The 18,232-nt window shown below is 42.8% G+C and overlaps 1 protein-coding gene across 2 annotated transcripts; it reads left to right on the forward strand.

The window, feature by feature from the left end:
- The first annotated feature begins 1,573 nt into the window (after positions 1 to 1,573).
- LOC138949153 (uncharacterized) lies at positions 1,574 to 17,900 on the forward strand. Of its 2 annotated transcripts, none has more exons than XM_070320916.1 (5): positions 1,574 to 1,814; positions 2,830 to 3,009; positions 6,243 to 6,393; positions 12,945 to 13,164; positions 17,487 to 17,900. In XM_070320916.1, exons 1-5 carry the CDS (start codon positions 1,667 to 1,669, stop codon positions 17,778 to 17,780), a joined length of 993 nt encoding a protein of 330 aa, XP_070177017.1. In that variant the 5' UTR covers positions 1,574 to 1,666; the 3' UTR covers positions 17,781 to 17,900. The 2 variants fall into 2 exon arrangements, with proteins under 2 accessions (XP_070177017.1, XP_070177018.1); XM_070320917.1 differs by having other exon boundaries at positions 6,246 to 6,393.
- The last annotated feature ends 332 nt before the right edge of the window (positions 17,901 to 18,232 follow it).

Raw genomic sequence — 18,232 nt, forward strand, 5'->3', positions numbered from 1 at the left:
CTTGAGTATGGGGTATCCGGCTTTTCCACAAAAAACGCGAACTAATGAAATTCCTAAGATTTTATTGTGGATATGTTAACAAATCGACAATCAAATGATTACTACCTGAACTGAGAAGAGTGATAAGACTGGAACAAAATGGAACACAAAATAGTTATTTTGCTGTTAAAGTGTGTGTGTGTGGGAGGAGGAGGGGGGGGGTTACGACAACCTTGTTCTAATTTTTTTTAATCTAAATGTCAAGCATGAAACACAAACAAACAAACATGAAACTGAACGGGTAAAAGTGATAGTAAATTTCTAAAACTTGGTCACATCCATTGATCCAAGGTTAGGTATCCCTTTAACCACAATAAAAACATCAATACCCCTTTGCGTGCTAAATTCTTAACTGTGGTGCTTCTACTACCCCTACCCATTTTGACAGAAAAAAATGTTGCTAGTCTACGCCTCAAAAAAAGTTTTAATAAACATGCTATTTAAAGAACATTTCCATGTAAGTCTAAGGATGAGGATTTCTAAGGAGAGAAATACAAAGAAAAGGAAGCGTGAAGCCCTTATCTAAAAGGTAACGTGAACTTGAATATGGGTTTTCAGACTTTCACAATAATCCCCACCGCATACATTTGTAAACTTAAAAAGCAAATCGAGGTTTCAACCAGTTATTTTTCAATGCTGTATATCTTTTTGATTTCGGGCGCGTCAATTGGACGAAAGACCTATTTGAATTCTACTTCCTGTTCTTATGGATTAACTCCAGCCTTAAGACCCTACTTTTTCAGATTCTCTGTTCATAACCTCTGCAAATGTTCCTCTACTGTAAGACCCCCCCCCCCCTTCCCCAACCTCCCTGTTTAAGATTTTCTAAGATTTTATTTTTGAGATTTTTGAAGAGGGACCTGGGTTCCACTGTATTCAGGTGCTGCGAGCAGCGTGGTCGTAAGGTGAAAAAATGAAAAGAAAGTATTTTGTTCTGCTTTTCGGTCATAGTAGTACCAGTAGTAGTACTGAGTAGTAGTAGTACTGAGTAGTAGTAGTAGTAGTAGTAGTAGTATTTTAGTAGTAGAAGTTGTATGCAGGGTACCATATATTAGCAGTATAACCTAGTGCTGAACACTCTTTGGGCCAAACATAATGTGCCAAAAGCATCAGTATCCAGCTTTTTGTTTAATCGATCGGTTCTATAATTATGGTATAACGTACTGATGACGAACCTTATATATGAAATGGATGAAACATTGCTGTTACACCAAAATGATGAAAGAACCTAACTAGGGCCATACCATATCTTTTCGACACCGTTGGATTCGTGTGCATGCAGCATCCGAAAGGAGGGAGAGGGTACGCGAAGGAGAAGGAGGGTCGACGAACCGTAGGCCACCTGACAATTTCTCGCGGGGCTTTTTGAACAATGCCGAGGTCTTCACCTGTCCTTATGTCATTCTTACCCGCTAAGCTCCTCGCACCAATGAGGCCAAAACGCAAACAAGAGCAGTTTTTGTGTGTGTCTAAACGGTCTGAAACACCGAAAAGTCAACCTTGCCCGAACTGTATAAAAACCCGGAGACATTTTCCCATCAGCACAACTTCGTCACAGCAAGCCGAGACTACTCAACGGCAGTCATAGCAGATTTTGTGGAGGATCTTCAAGCCAAGCTGTTTCAAGATGAAGCTGTTGGCATGCCTGGTTGCTGTTGGGTTCTTGGCGATGGTGTGGGCGGAGGAGCAGAAGACGGAAGAGGCTGCTGCTGTTGCAGAGGAGGTCGCAGAGCCAGTCAGCGTGGAGGTGGATGAGCGCTTTGTTCTGGACGTTGGTATGTAGGCCAATGATGATTTCTTTTTATAACATGAATGTTGTTTTTAGTTTTGTTCATTTTACTTTACTTTGATAAGCGAGGAGATTATTATTGTTTTCTGTATTCTGACACATCATCTGAAAGCACTGTTTCATAATTCAGATATGTTGCTAGGGTTTATTTTCATCTGCGATATCCGACAGTTGCCAAAATAACCAAAACAGTTGCGACACGGTAGTTTTCAAAGTCAGTTTCGTCATTTTCCTTCCAAATAAAAAAGTTCGGCAATTCTGCTGAAATGACAGCAAAGCTGATTTTCGGACATTTGAAACAATTTCGGCCTTTCGCCATAATTATTCCGACACAAAGCGACAGCACCGCATAACACAAGCCGGTGTTATTTTGTCTTATAAAGTACCAGGAATCCTGGAAACAGTTCTTCCTGTCACCCACGGCTGACCGCCACAGTCTAAATGATATTGATACATTTATGGTGTAACCGTGTGCCGAAACACTACGATCACCTCGGGAAGCGAAGTGCAATCAAACAGGATTGAAATTGTTAGGGCTAATTTCTTAGCCCTATAAAAACTGTTATGCAAACCCGAAGGTTTCCATGAACATACAGACAATCGGAAACCACCAGACCCTATCACAAACAGAATTCTACAATACACCGGTGTTGACTTTTAAAGGCCAACAACTCGGGTGCTGAGTCTGCTGTGAAAGGAGCGGTAGCCTCCCCTGTCACAATGGCATAGTTATAAAAGTTACCACAAAGTACTACCACTGAACTATAAAGCGCACCATGCACTCACTTTTGAAACAAACTCGTGTTGGTGCCCCCACACGCGACGCTATAACTCCAATGACGCTTCAAGGGCACCAGAGTTTTCATGTCCGGTTTGGATTGACTATTCTATGCGTGTGATTAAGTAAGACAGAAAATCACTGCAGCTATAATTTTTTGCACGATTTTTCTTTGGTCTCCAGTCTCCAGTGGTTTTTTTTCTTCTTCTTTAAACTTTCACAGATCAGGTCATGAAGCAATATGGCGCCGACGACGACAAGCAAGAGGATTCCTCCGATCGCAAACGCCGCTCTGCTCTCAGCCTCCTCAACCCTGCTTCCTACAGGGTTCGTGGTCACGGTTACCGTTACCGTGACGCGGCTCCAGTCACACTCGGTTACTACGGCTACGACGACACACCAGGTGACAGTTGTTCATAATGTGTGTGTGTGTGTGTGTGTGTGTGTGTGTGTGTGTGTGTGTGTGTGTGTGTGTGTTCAAGTCAATAGGATATTTAATCAAAAGAAAAACAAGTCGCGTGAAGCGATATAAAACATTTAGTCAGTCGATATCAAACAAAACAAGTCGCGTAAGGCGAAATTACTACATTTAGTCAAGCTGTGGAACTCACAGAATGAAACTGAACGCACTGCATTTTTTCACAATGACCGTAGTCCGCCGCTTGTGCATAACGGAGTGAAACTGACGAGCCTGTTCAGCGCGGTAGTGGTTTCGCTGTGCTGCACAGCACGCTTTTCTGTACCTCTCTTCGTTTTAACTTTCTGAACGTGTTTTTACTCCAAACATATCATATCTATATGTTTTTGGAATCAGGAACCGACAAGGAATAAGATTAAATTGTTTTTAAATCGATTTCGGAAATTTAATTTTGATCATAATGTTTATATTTTTAATTTTCAGAGCTTGTTTTTAATCCAAATATAACATATTTATGTTTTTGGAATCAGGAAATGATGTAAAATAAGATGAACGTAAATTTGGATCGTTTTATATAAAAAAAAAATTATTACAATTTTCAGATTTTTAATGACCAAAGTCATTAATCAATTTTTAAGCCACCAAGCTGAAATGCAATACCGAAGTCCGGCCTTTGTCGAAGATTGCTTTACCAAAATTTCAATCAATTTGATTGAAAAATGAGGGTGTGACAGTGCCGCCTCAACTTTTACAAAAAGCCGGATATGACGTCATCAAAAGTATTTATCGAAAAAAAGAAAAAAATGTCCGGGGATATCATTCCCAGGAACTCTCATGTCAAATTTCATAAAGATCGGTCCAGTAGTTTGGTCTGAATCGCTCTACACACACACACGCACAGACAGACACACACACACACACACACACACACACACACACACACACACACACACACACATACACCACGACCCTCGTCTCGATTCCCCCTCTATGTTAAAACATTTAGTCAAAACTTGACTAAATGTAAAGATCAACACCTCAAACCAGTCATCGCCAAGACTATATTTAGATAGTCTCGGCTAACAATACCAGAAGACCGAGAATGGTCACGCTCGTCTCCGCGAAGCATGCGACCGTATGATACTTACTGAATTTAATTTCTGTCATTATGAGCACAATTTTAGAGTAAACATGACATATCTATATATTGTTGAATGTATGAGAGAAGATGAGGAATACAATGCAGTCATTCTTTTATCCGTTTCTGAAAAGTCGATTTTAATGACATCTTTAATGAGCAAACTAATTTACTAAATTGTATGGGGTGTTGCAGGTAGCTCTGTTTCCTCCTTGGGGATGAAGCTACCAGGGGAAGGGATTGTGTTGGAGGTGTGGGTAGAGGGGTAGCCCTTCCGGTGCTCCCCCTTGGACCTCCCTAGTCTAGGACCCTGGGTCTTCGCGAGGTGGCCATTGTGGCGTAATCCCTCCGGACTAGCATAACGTTTCCCTATCCCAAGACCGACCGTGCGTGGTCTATGACCACATCCTCTACGAGGTGACCCTATCAACTAGGCAGCGCAAGCCCCTAGGCGAAACACGGCGGATCTAGAGGAGAGAACCTCGATAAAAAATTTGAGCTGCCATGAAGACGGAGCATGTTGGCCGACACCCATCTACAGGAGAAAACCAGGCATGCACGCATCAAACCCAACATGGCCACATGGCTGGCCACTAAATTGTACGATTTCGAGCTGAAATGCAATACCGGACTTCGTTGAAGATTGGTTTACCAAAATTCCAATCAATTTGGTTGAAAAATGAGGGTGTGACAGTGCCGCCTCCGGATTTGACGTCATCAAAGACATCTATTCAAAAAATGAAAAAAGTCTTGGGGTATCATACCCCAAAACTCTCGTGTGAAGTTTCATGAAGATTGGTCCAGTAATTTTCTCGGAATCACTTTACGCACACACACACACGCACGCACGCACACTCACACACACACACACACACACACACACACACACACACACACACACACATACACACACCACGACCCTCTTCTCGATTCCGCGTCTATGTTAAAACATTTAGTCAAAACTTGACTAAATGTAAAAAGAATACCAACATCATCCACAGCACAGCCGTTATCATACCGATAACTTTGCCACTTCTGGCGCGACTTGAATGGTCGTCGAGATTAACTGGATTGTAGCACCCACCTTAGTCCACTTATCCTTTCATCTAAGGACAAAAAGAATTGACAGAACTTACAAGTACACAGTTACGCCATCATTAATAATTGTCAAATATATGCGTTTTCTTTTCTTGATCTTTTTGTTTATTTGCTTCCTTTTATGCAGTCTTTCTTTCTCTATTCCTTTTTCGTCCCCTCTTTGTTTGCTTTTGTTTCTTTCTTTTTACATTCAGTCAAGTTTTGACTAAATGTTTTAACATAGACGGGGAATCGAGATGAGGGTGGTGGTGTGCGTATGTAGTATGTATGTGCGTGTGTGTGTGTATAGATCGATTCCGTGAAAACTACTGGACGGATCTTAATTAAACTGTTATATTATGAGAGTTTCTGGGTATGATATCCCAAGACGTTTGTTTTCTTCATTTTTTTCGATAAATGTATTTGATGACGTCATATCCGGCTTTTAGTGAATGTTAAGGCGGCACTGTCACGCCCTCATTTTGTAACCAAATTAACTGAAATTTTGGTCAAGCAATCTTCGACAAAGGCCGGACTATGAGATTGGATTTCAGCTTAGAAGCTTAAACATTAAGCAATTAGTTTGCTCATCAAAGTTGTCATTAAAATCAAATTCTCACTGACAGATTAAAAAAGGATTGCATTGTATTCCTCATCTTAGCCTAAATTCAAAAATATATACAGTAGATATGTTATGTTTAGTTTACAAATGTGATCAGAATTAAAGAAAATAGGCCTACTATGTTCGCAGGCTTCGCGGAGACGAGCGTGGCCGGTCTTTGGGTGCCGGTCTTTAGGGTATGGTTCGCCGAGACTATCTGAATGTAGTCTCTGGGAAGACTGGTTTTTGGTGCTCATCTTTTATATTAACAGGTTGACTAAATGTTTCTATATCGCTTCACGCGACTTGTTTATGATTAGGTCAGTTACTAACGTGCTGAATTGTTTAATCAACTGTTGTATTTCTCAACATGAAAACACTGACTGAACGGTATGCCGTTAGCAGTGACTGTGGGAGGCCTGCGCAGGGGAGCTTACTTCAGAGCCGCACCTGAGGATGGTGACAGGTTTTCCTTCGTCAGGTTTTACAACTCTTTCACTCCTCAGAGAGCCGTCAGGACAAACGGCAATGTATACGTCAGGAATTACGTCAGGTAGAGTCTTCTTCTTCGTTTTCTTCTTCTTCTTTTAAAGCCCCACTCCGCCTCACATGAGGTGTACAGAACGATGGAATCTTTCACGAAATAAGCAAATCTAAACTTATGGAACACACTCGCAATAGCATTCGACAGCACACCAGTTCTAGTGGTATACCCCCCCCAGCCATCGTGGCCCAGTGTGACCCACTTTCCTTTTTTACAGATGTGATGAATTTAGTCGTCAGTTTGTTGTTTCAATGCGACTCTGTATCTGCAATAGTACGTTATTGTCTACCTCTGAATCTAAAATACAACAAACGACTGCGAGTGACACGAACTGAGCGGCGGCTGTTGACTTCCAAGAAACAAACGATATGCAGAAAATTCGTCTGCTTGAGCAATGGTAAGATGCAGCTCATGAGATATCTTTTTAGCACTGTCGCTGCAGTACGTTTTTAAGCACAATACTCGTTCTACACAGGCACAGCAACAAACAATATCAAATGTTTGAAAATCTCAGTCGACTGGCATTCCCCCAAAAAGAGAAAGTTGCATGGTTTTCGGTAGCTTACTTCCCCGCCATCAAGTCAAAAGAGCTGCATCTTTACACTTACTATTCAACTGGCATGACCTGCATCCAGGCTCCCTGTTTTCAAACTTCGAATTGTACTGATCTTGTCTTGATGAAAACAGAATTCTTTCGTGATTTAAGAATGTTTGTATCACATGCTGTCAATTTATTATTTAGATTTTAAAAGTTAGGTCGAGCGCCAAAAACCCAGCTTCCGATTCCCTTTATAGTATATCAATTTCTAACTGCACGAAATAAATTCTTTGAAAATGTCTCATTCTCAACGGAAAGCAGCCAAGATGTTCCCGAGTGGTAAGCGTTCAAATGGAAGTACACTCTTCAAATAAAGTTAAGGATCGGTTGAAAAAACGGATCTAATTATAAAACATTGCCAAAAAATTAAACATCGACATAATAATTAAAAGATTAATGTGTTTGAAATAACAAATGAACAATGAGTCTTGACCTAGAATTTTGTTTGGCAGGCAGAGTTATTTCCCTTTGTGGGACTTCTCAAAAGCTTCTGCATTTTGGAAGAAAAAGGGTGTTTTTTTATAGCCCCATGAAATTTGCGGAACGCATGCCAGGGCAAAAGGTTGTGATGCACGTGCTACAACAGGGTCCTGGCTATGAACATCGCTCACCAGCTTGTGTTTAAAGGTTGACACGCTGACACAATTATGCACAGTAGCAACATGCCCCCACGAAGAAAACTGAGCGATTTGGATAGAGGAAGGGCAATAGGATGGCTACAAGACGGTGTTGCTGCCAGGCAAGTGGTCCGGAGGTTATGTTATATGAAGTCTTATATCGCGCGCGTATCTCCAGACTCGGACTCAAGGCGCAGGGATCTATTGATGCCGTGTGAGATGGAATTTTTTACACCGCGCATTCACATCGACCAGCAGATCGCAGCCATTTCGGCGCATATCCTACTTTTCACGGCCTATTATTCCAAGTCACACGGGTATTTTGGTGGACATTTTTATCTATGCCTATACAATTTTGCCAGGAAAGACCCTTTTGTCAATCGTGGGATCTTTAACGTGCACACCCCAATGTAGTGTACACGAAGGGACCTCGGTTTTTCGTCTCGTCCGAAAGACTAGCACTTGAACCCACCACCTAGGTTAGGAAAGGGGGGAGAAAATTGCTAACGCCCTGACCCAGGGTCGAACTCGCAACCTCTCGCTTCCGAGCGCAAGTGCGTTACCACTCGGCCACCCAGTCCTCGCCAGTCCTTTGCAGTGGTTCCCTCTGTCATCATCAGACTAAAACAGAGATTCCACGCAACTGGAAGAGTGCAGGAGCGACAACGTTCTGGTCGGCCCAGAGTCACCACACAAAGAGAGGATCGTTTCATTCAGAGGCAGGCCATGCAACAAAGAATGGCTACGGAAAACAACATTAGGCAACGCCTACAAGCTACCACCAACACTGTTGTTAGTGGTCAGACGATCCGAAACCGCTTACACAACTTTGGCTTGCGTGCAAGGCGTGTTACAGTAGGGGAAGGGCCCCTAATATGGACCACTTTTTGTTTATTGCTGATAACTAGCTTGTTTTCTTGCGAAGAAGTTTCATTTTGTGGTTGGTAGTCCTTCTCTCTTAGTTTAACCGTTAGGCCTAATTAGAGTGAAATAGCTTTGATAGACCTTCAGCAAAAATTAAATACAGAAAAAATTACAAATGGTCCATATTAGGAGCCTGGGCGCCCAATATGGACCAGTGAAGCGGCCTTCACGAATCACTGTAAAAAGCCCCCTATACTTCAAAATAATATGATACAACTTAGTGTGCAAGTCAGACTAATTCAAATATGCTTTAGATTTAGCTGTTTCGGGTTGATGGGAGCATTATTTGAAGCACACCAGGAAACTGAAGAAGCTTATCAAAAACAGAGTGAAAATAAGTGAAATTATCAACTTCCACAAAAAAAATGACTATTTGTTATATTTTTTTTAAATCTCGAGGGCTAGTTATAGGTTATTTTCAGCAAGCTTCTTAATTAATTAATTGAAATTGCCTTTAGTTTTTATTTTCTTCGATTTGTTGAAGGTGGTCCATATTAGGGGACTCACACATACTTTGAGGTTTTGCTATTATTTTCTGTTTGCAGTAGAAACTCGGGGTACACACTGTTAAAATGTAACAAATACTGTCTTAGCTGTCATATATAGCCATTTTTGTGTTATGAAAGCTTTGGCTGTGGACAGAAACGAGTCCGTTTTAGGCGGCAAATTTAGAGTGAACGCTGCCAAAAGTGAAAACAAGTCGCGTAAGGCGAAAATACAATATTTAGTCAAGTAGCTGCCATTTTTCAGCAAGACCGTATACTCGTAGCATCGTCAGTCCACCGCTCATGGCAAAGGCAGTGAAATTGACAAGAAGAGCGGGGTAGTAGTTGCGCTAAGAAGGATAGCACGCTTTTCTGTACCTCTCTTTGTTTTAACTTTCTGAGCGTGTTTTTAATCCAAACATATCATATCTATATGTTTTTGGAATCAGGAACCGACAAGGAATAAGATGAAAGTGTTTTTAAATTGATTTGGACAATTTAATTTTGATAATAATTTTTATATATTTAATTTTCAGAGCTTGTTTTTAATCCGAATATAACATATTTATATGTTTTTGGAATCAGCAAATGATGGAGAATAAGATAAACGTAAATTTGGATCGTTTTATAAATTTTTATTTTTTTTACAATTTTCCGATTTTTAATGACCAAAGTCATTAATTAATTTTTAAGCCACCAAGCTGAAATGCAATACCGAACCCCGGGCTTCGTCGAAGATTACTTGACCAAAATTTCAACCAATTTGGTTGAAAAATGAGGGCGTGACAGTGCCGCCTCAACTTTCACGAAAAGCCGGATATGACGTCATCAAAGACATTTATCAAAAAAATGAAAAAAACGTATGGGGATTTCATACCCAGGAACTCTCATGTCAAATTTCATAAAGATCGGTCCAGTAGTTTAGTCTGAATCGCTCTACACACACACACACACGCACACACGCACACACGCACACACACACACACGCACATACACCACGACCCTCGTTTCGATTCCCCCTCGATGTTAAAATATTTAGTCAAAACTTGACTAAATATAAAAAGAGAAAAAGCCTAACGGTTTTGAGGTTTATGTTTCTGCAACTGTTTTGACATGTACAACTTATCCAGAGAGGGTGAATAAAGCAAATGAATTTGTTTTGAGTGCTCTAGCGCCGTTAGTTTGTCAGAACAGGAGGTGGTCCATATTAGGAGCCGGTCCATATTAGGAGCCTTTCCCCTACCTGTCTGGTTGGCCAGTAGTATCTAGTCAAATGGGTCAAAATAGCCATTTCTGCACTTTCGCTGCTTGTGGAAGACACTTCAAATACTCCTATGCTACGAGTGATAAATATCAAGCCTACTGACAAACTGCCACATTTTCGCGTTTCGTTACATTTTCATTTTTATATAATTTTCTCAAGCAATGGGAACTCCCGGGGATTCCCCTTTTACGCGCGCGTCATGAAGTTCGGCTGCAAAATGCACGTGTCGCTATTTTTCATCTGTGCCCTGCTTGTAGCGTTTTGTGGCGAAAGAGGACTTGCGGTGGACAAAGAGGACGAGTACAGATAAAGAGAGAGAGAGAGAGAGAGAGAGAGAGAGAGAGAGAGAGAGAGAGAGAGAGAAGCATCCCACAAAGAGAAACTTGAAAGCGCAATAATAACTGGCGAGCCCGGAGAAAGGACGGTGGCTCTGACTCATAACCTTGACCGACTTATAGCATCCTGCTCAATACTAAAGACCGTGTTACATAGTCGTTTTTTCGTTAGTTTCGTTCTGTTAATTCTGTCCGGTTGATTTTTCTTCTACTGGCCATTGTCGTATTACATACACAAGTGACAAGCATTTGCCAGGTATCAGATGTCCTTGCAGTAAATGTTTACTTAATTTGTGTTAGATGTACTTGACATCAAACTGCATTACAGTCGTATTACATAGTTTACATAATTTATCACCGGTTTCCTATCCGCTTGACTTAGATTTTTCACCATTTTCCATTCTTGTATCAATGTGGATTTTTTGTTTCTGTTAAAAAACCGATTTTAAACAGACAGTTTAAAAGTGAGAGACTTTTAGTGCTTTTGTCATGAGTGTCTGAGCTTTGAAGCAGCAGGAAATTGCGGCATTTTCTTCAAATAAACATGATGTCTGCAGTTGACACGCACGCTCACATAAGAGAGAGAGAGAGAGAGAGAGAGAGAGAGAGAGAGAGAGAGAGAGAGAGAGAGAGAGAGAGAGAGAGAGCGAGAGAGAGACAGAGCGAGAGACAGAGCGAGCGAGACATAGAGAGAGAAAGAGGGAGGAAGAGAGAGAGATATAAAGAGAGAGAGAGAGATAAAGAGAGAGAGAGAGAGAGAGCGAGCGAGACAGAGCGAGCGAGAGACAGAGAGAGAGAAAGAGGGAGGAAGAGAGAGAGATATAAAGAGAGAGAGAAAAAGAGAGAGAAAGAGATAGAGAGAGAGAGAGATAAAGAGAGAGGAAGAGAGAGAGAGAAAGAAAGAGAGAGAGAGATGGAGGGGGTGGAGAGAGAGTGAGTCAACCCGAAAAGAAAAGCCGGATAGCGATATTGAACTTAACAACTGTGTCAGTGTGGGTGAAAGACAGTACAGGGGCGGTGCGCGCGTGTGTTTTCGCCGTGAGAGCTTCGCTCATAACTTTTTTTTTTACTTTTTAATTTTTTTCATAGCATCATTGCTTGAGCATCTCGCGACGGCTACAATGTTAGACCTGTGTACGGGACGCTTTAAAACTGCTCGCAAAGGCAAAAGAAGTTTCGTTCAGGGAGAAGTCCTTACTTGTTCACTGCTATCCAGATAGTAGGCTACTGGTTTGCCAGGTAATACTGTAACACGCGTCCAGTCCGAGGAACAACCGGGTCAACCCTGACTGCTTATCACCGAGCAGCTCGCCGAGCCTGGTGCACTCAACATGTGAGGTGGCAACGTCAGCAGTGGGCTCAGGTGTTGTTTACAGATCATGAGTCCCGCTTTTGCTTGGAACCTGCTGATGGTCGCATCCGAGTGTGGAGGCGTCGCGGAGAGCGCTTCGCAGAAGGCGCTGTTCTGGAACGACAGCGTTTTGGCGGAGGCTCTGTGATGGTCTGGGGAGGGATCAGCACACGTCTAATGACACCTCTGTACCATGTAGTGGACAACTTGACCGGTGTCCGCTACTGACCAGAATGAGATCCTGCAACCCCTGGTCGTCCAGCCCTCCAAGCGATCGGCCCTCGTGCGATTCTTCAGGATGCCGACAACGCACATCCCCATCGCTCTGCAGCTGTAAACACCTTCATCCAGCAGGCCAGGGTCAACAGGATGCTGTGGCCAGCCAACAGCCCGGACCTGAACCCCATAGAGCACATGTTGGACGAGCTTTGTCGTCGGGTACAGCAACATCACCCTCCTCCTGCCAATCTGGGTCAACTGCTGCAATGGCTCCAGCAGGAGTGGAATGGAGTTCCCAGAGCATTCATATGCAACCTGATCCACTCCATGCGCCAACGATGTGTTGAATGCCTGGCACACGCGATATTGACACTGATTCACATTGTTGTGAATTCCATTTTCGAGGGTTGTCACTTTGACACACTCTAGCTAAATTGTCGCTGCCGCGTTCGATCTTTGCTTTGTTTGTCATTACTCCTTGGTTGTTCAATTATATAATTTTTTTAACTGAATGAAAGAATTCGGTCTTGTCTGTTTTGTGTGGCGTGCTTGTAAAAAAGTGATCCTTAACTTTTTTGAAGAGTGTATGTTTGTACTGTATGTAAAAATTCGGGGAGCTCAGTGATCAAAAACAGATGGTATACGGGAGGCGAAGGCTGGCTTTAAGCGCGGATTACATACGCTCAACGGCTACAACATACATGCAAACGAAAACGAATGGACTTTCACTTTTGTATTTATTCAACACTGTACTTATCTTTTCGCAGACGTGGCTCCTTCGACGACTGCCTGACGGACTTCCACAGACTCAGCCTCCAGCAGATCAAGGCCGTCTCCAGCTCCGACATGTTCGACAACGACAACAACAACGAGGTCGTTCTTCTCAGCGGCGTCAGACAAACCTCGACCTCTTCCGGGCTCTTCGGCAACGTGGAGAGAGACTCCACTGTGGGATACGTCGGCGTCATGCGTGACTTCCCCTACCAGGTAAATGTAGTTGTATTAGGGAGGTTTAGAAACTGCGTCCCTATCACACACCGTATACCGTGGTTGCACTAGGCAAATCTGTCCGAAGCGGTTGCACCCTTATTTTTCTGTCCGAAGGGAGACACGCGACGTAAGTTTCTGCACAAAATCACCTGTAATTCCTCACAAATGACATATCATCACAAAACTACCGTTTGTACTTTGGCCTAAGGTGTCATAGCATCATATCATCGATTTGTTTTATTGCTTCAATGTGTTTGTGAACGTTGGCCTTCAAGTATTTACACATTTCAAGCGCATTATGTGCAAATTTTGACTTTCCGCAGTTACTAGGGAAATTCAAGCACATGAGAAAGGCTACACGCGATTGTAATGTGATCTATGGTCATTTCTTGACATCTGGGTCAGATGATATGATTTAAAGTGGTGCAGGAGCGTCATATTTCATGAATCTGTGAAGACATTCAAAGATTTGTCGGTTGCGCATCTCCGAAGTGGCTGGTTGCGCATCTCCGAAGTGGCTGGTTGCCCATCTCCGAAGTTTTAGCTTTGTTTCGTTTGCGCACCGCCGAAGCATTTTCTTTCTGTTTTGCCTACATTATGCTAAATAAAATTAATGATGTTGATCGTCAGCGCCCGTCCCAATTTTTGGGGCCGCCCGGAGGATTTTTTAATATTTTTGTGTGTGATTTTCATGCTCCAAAGTGACATTTTCGCATCTGACAAGGCATGTACATGAATTCAGTGCAATGTTGTGTGTGCGCGTGCGTGTGTGTGTGTGTGTGTGTGCAGTTTGTCCGTGTGAGCATTTGTCCTATGAGCAATTGTCATACAACCACAAAATGCAACAAAACTCTTGCCACGGTTAACCGTGGACAATTTGTTATTCGTCTTAGAGGAAAAAGTGTGTTTTGCGGCTTGACCAAACAGGATTTTTAAGGATAACGGGCTTGTGGGGTTTTCTTTTAACAGATTTAGCTTCATAACTTATTGTTAGCAAAACGTCAATTTACCTGAGCCTGCCCAGATCGTTTTGCCGTCTGGACAGCCAACCGCTATAATTTGCTATGCACCTAAGAGCAAAAGTTGGTCTATTTCACCTCTTGAAATAGAATCCTGAAGGAAAAAACGCTGACGCGATTTTTCCCCGATTTTTAAAAATAGAATTATACAGTAATGATTATGAACAAAGTGTCATTTCTAAACACACTAACACTCTTTCCTTCAGAATCGTGTTTGGTCAAGCCTAATAAACGACTTTTTGCTCTTAGCCATATAAGATATTACCTACAGTTAACGACCAGGAGTGGCAAACCATATGGGCACCCCCAGATCAAGCATGCTATACATAGGCATCGAAACACCGAAATATCTTCGGCGGTGTGCAACCGATTGCTTCGGGGATGTGCAACCAGAAAAACAGAGAGACTTCGGAGATGCGCAACCGACAAATCTTTGAATGTCTTCACAGATTCATGAAATATGACGCTCCTGCACCACTTTAAATCATATCATCTTACCCAGATGTCAAGAAATGACCAAAGATCACATTACAATCGCGTGTAGCCTTTCTCATGTGCTTGAATTTCCCTAGTAACTGCGGAAAGTCAAAATTTGCACATAATGCGCTTGAAATGTGTAAATACTTGAAGGCCAACGTTCACAAACACATTGAAGCAATAAAACAAATCGATGATATGATGCTATGACACCTTAAGCCAAAGTACAAACGGTAGTTTTGTGATGATATGTCATTTGTGAGGAATTACAGGTGATTTTGTGCAGAAACTTACGTCGCGTGGGGTCTCCCTTCGGACAGAAAAATAAGGGTGCAACCGCTTCGGACAGCTACGTCACCTACCAGGACACCTTTCTCACATGCGGGTCGCGCTGCGTGTGGTGATTAGGTACGTGTTCACGTAGCAAACCCTTCCATACGTCAGCGCAACGTATGTCAGATTTTATCAAGTCCAACCATCCGAGAAGGGTGTAAGGATGCTCAATATTTTCTGGAATCTTTCCTTCACGCTTCAGTCCATATTTCATAATTCTGGGTTGTATACATCGTAGTCGCCGATGTGTCAAGAGCAGATGACCCCACGAACGACAAGGCGCTGAGACTTACGTTGCGTATCCTTCTGTGGGCCTATTGAGTGTGCTCGCCTCGATTCACTTCGAAAAGCAGACACAGAAAGCAAAATACCGCTCGTTCAAAATTAATGTATTTTGTAGTTAAATCTTTCAGTGGAATGAATTCAATCCCTACGGTAGAAAAAAATAATGGAAAAGCTCCCCTAGAATGGATGTTAGTGCAAATGTGTCGGTGTCTCGATAATACGTGAACACTGTGACCTTCTTTTTGACAACTTCTGAGCGTTAGATACCACCATAGTCTATAGTTACCTGCATACTACACCCCTATCACTGCGGGTACTCCCACTGTCGATCGCTGTGCGTGCTTCTGATACGGGCGTGATCACGTATAAAACAGTTTTTATACGTGAAGGCAACGTATCTCATATTACTTTAAAATCTAAATATGAACCATTCAAATAAAGTATGAGACCTCCTCTTACAGCATTTTCCTATATCCTGGCGCATAAACCACACTTTTTAATTGTGTGGTTGCTTGACTAAAATTAAATAAATCGGGTGACCCGTTCCAACGGCTCTGCGATATCACAGCAAACCATGAAGCACGCAAGGACGACCCAAGCTAAATTTAGAAATGTCATCTCGACCAAAATACTCCCAGGAAGCGTATGTTCAAAAAGACTGAAAATTCAGCATAACAGTAACCTTTTCCCAGGAACAGATCAAGTCTGCTTGGTAACCCAATGCACACGTGTATCCTGTGTGTGGTGGGGTGGGGGTGTTGTTTAGTTTTGGTTAGTAAAACTGCCTAGCAAGAATGTTTTGTTTCATAGACTTTGTAAACGACCATAAAGTAATGTTCCGTCCAATTAATTTGAATTGAAGGCTAGGTTTGGGTACACACATAAAGGCATGCGCGTACGCACGCACACACGCACACCCACAAACACACGGACAGACAGACAGACAGACAGAAAGACAGACAGACAGACAGACACACACACACACACACACACACACAAACACACACACACACACACACACACACATGGCGTCGCCCATTTACACAGACAGACAGACAGACAAGCAGACAGACATACAAACACACATATACACACATGCACATGACAGTCAGAAACACAACGACGCCCACTTACACACTAACACACACCCATACAAACGGGGGGGGGGGGGGGTGAAAGCGTGGTGGCCAGTGTTTCCTTTAAAAAAAATAAAAATCATTGACTTTACCTGCTGGTTAACACTCGGTATGATCGGGGTCAGTGGAACATAACTTCCACGTGCAGCACACAGCGACACCGACACAATGACAGCAGCAGTTTCAACACTGGGTATTGTTGCAGACTTTAGCGCGCTGTCCACGATTTTTTAAAGCACGAGTTTTGGAGTTTTGCCCTACTTTGATAGGTGACGACACGTGGTATTGTTCTTGCTGTTTGTTTGTTTGTTTGTTTTCTATTTTAAGGCATAAAAAACGTGTTATACTGTGACAACTGGTAGAAGCAGCAATTAACTCAGTTGTTCCAGATGTAAGGAAGCAAAACATTGAATTTAAACAGAATGTTATCAACGAAGGATCTAAGATTTGTCGAAAAATCGTTATTAAATCGCCCGTTAAAGAGACGGCCGTTCATCAAGGATACGATACAAACGTCCATGTTAAAACATGTGTTTGAACGTTCAATTGATTCAAATTTTAAACGCTATGTTTGGGTTGTTTTGGGTATTCTTTGCAGATTGCAAACTCTCTTCTGTTTGTCTTCACGCGCTGTCCCCTACTTTTTCGCCCGTGACAGGTGTGAAAGGAGCTTTGCATTTGCTAGATCACAGATTTATCTACCGGTACCTAACCAAACGAATTCCAGAACGATAACTCTGTCGGGTTTGTTCGGGTTGTGAAAGAGTGCATACTCGATGCTGCTCTTATTGAGGCAAACTTTCCCATAGGCTTCTTGTCCGCGCGTGATGACACACATTCGCTGGTGACTGGCCTAGAGAGGTCGCAATGAAGACAGAAGGTTGTTATAAAAAGGTAAATTAAATGCAAAAAGAAAAAAAAAGTCAGGATCCTTTGGTGCGGTCGTTTTGGACAGGTGATCATTACGACGAGGTGGTCGCAAGGACAGGATCGACTGTAGTACTTGTTTGAAAAATAGGGTCCTGAAATATCACTTAACTAAAGCATCGTCCCTTCTCCGACTCTACAGGTGTACGCCATGCGTGAGGGGTGCTACCTGGACGGCTACAGCGGGTACCACGACTGCATCGTCTTCAAGGGGGCCACCTACCCCTACTCCAAGACCGTGCGTCGCTTCGTCTACGTCAACCAACAGTCTGCTGCTAGCGCTGCCGTGGACACAGTTGACCGCGTTGTTGCTGACCGTTACGTCAGTGGAGGTTTCGGAGATTACGGTGCCGGTCGTTTCGGAGGTTACGGTGTCGGTCGTGTCGGAGGTTACGCCGGTGGTCGCTTCGGGGGTTACCGCCGTGGCCTGTGGTAACTGTTCTGCTTCAAAGAGTTTTTAGGTTTAAATCCGTTGTGCTGTATAGGCTTTACAGTGACTTGTGAAATGGTGATTTGTATTCTTTCTGGTTGAATAAAATGTATATTTTATCAAAAATGTTCTGGGTTGTGTTCTTTGCGCGCGCGCGCGCGCGTGTTGTGTGTGTGTGTGTGTGTGTGTGTGTGTGTGTGTGTGAGTGAGTGTGTGTGTCTGTCTGTCTGTGTGCGTGTGTGTGTGTGTCTGTGTGTGTCTCTGTGTGTTAGAGAGAGAGCGGGGGAAAGAGAGAACGAAAGGGAGACTGAGAGAGAAAGATCAAATCAAATCAAATCAAATCAAATTTTATTTTTCGAGGGTTGTGGCATAAGCAATACAACGAGCTTTTTTTCAACCAGCCCTCGCCCAGAGAGGGGACTCATCTAATCACATATTTACACGGACAGAGAGAGAGA

The sequence above is a fragment of the Littorina saxatilis genome, linkage group LG15 (assembly GCF_037325665.1).
Source record: "Littorina saxatilis isolate snail1 linkage group LG15, US_GU_Lsax_2.0, whole genome shotgun sequence".
Classification (NCBI taxonomy): Eukaryota; Metazoa; Mollusca; class Gastropoda; order Littorinimorpha; family Littorinidae; genus Littorina; species Littorina saxatilis.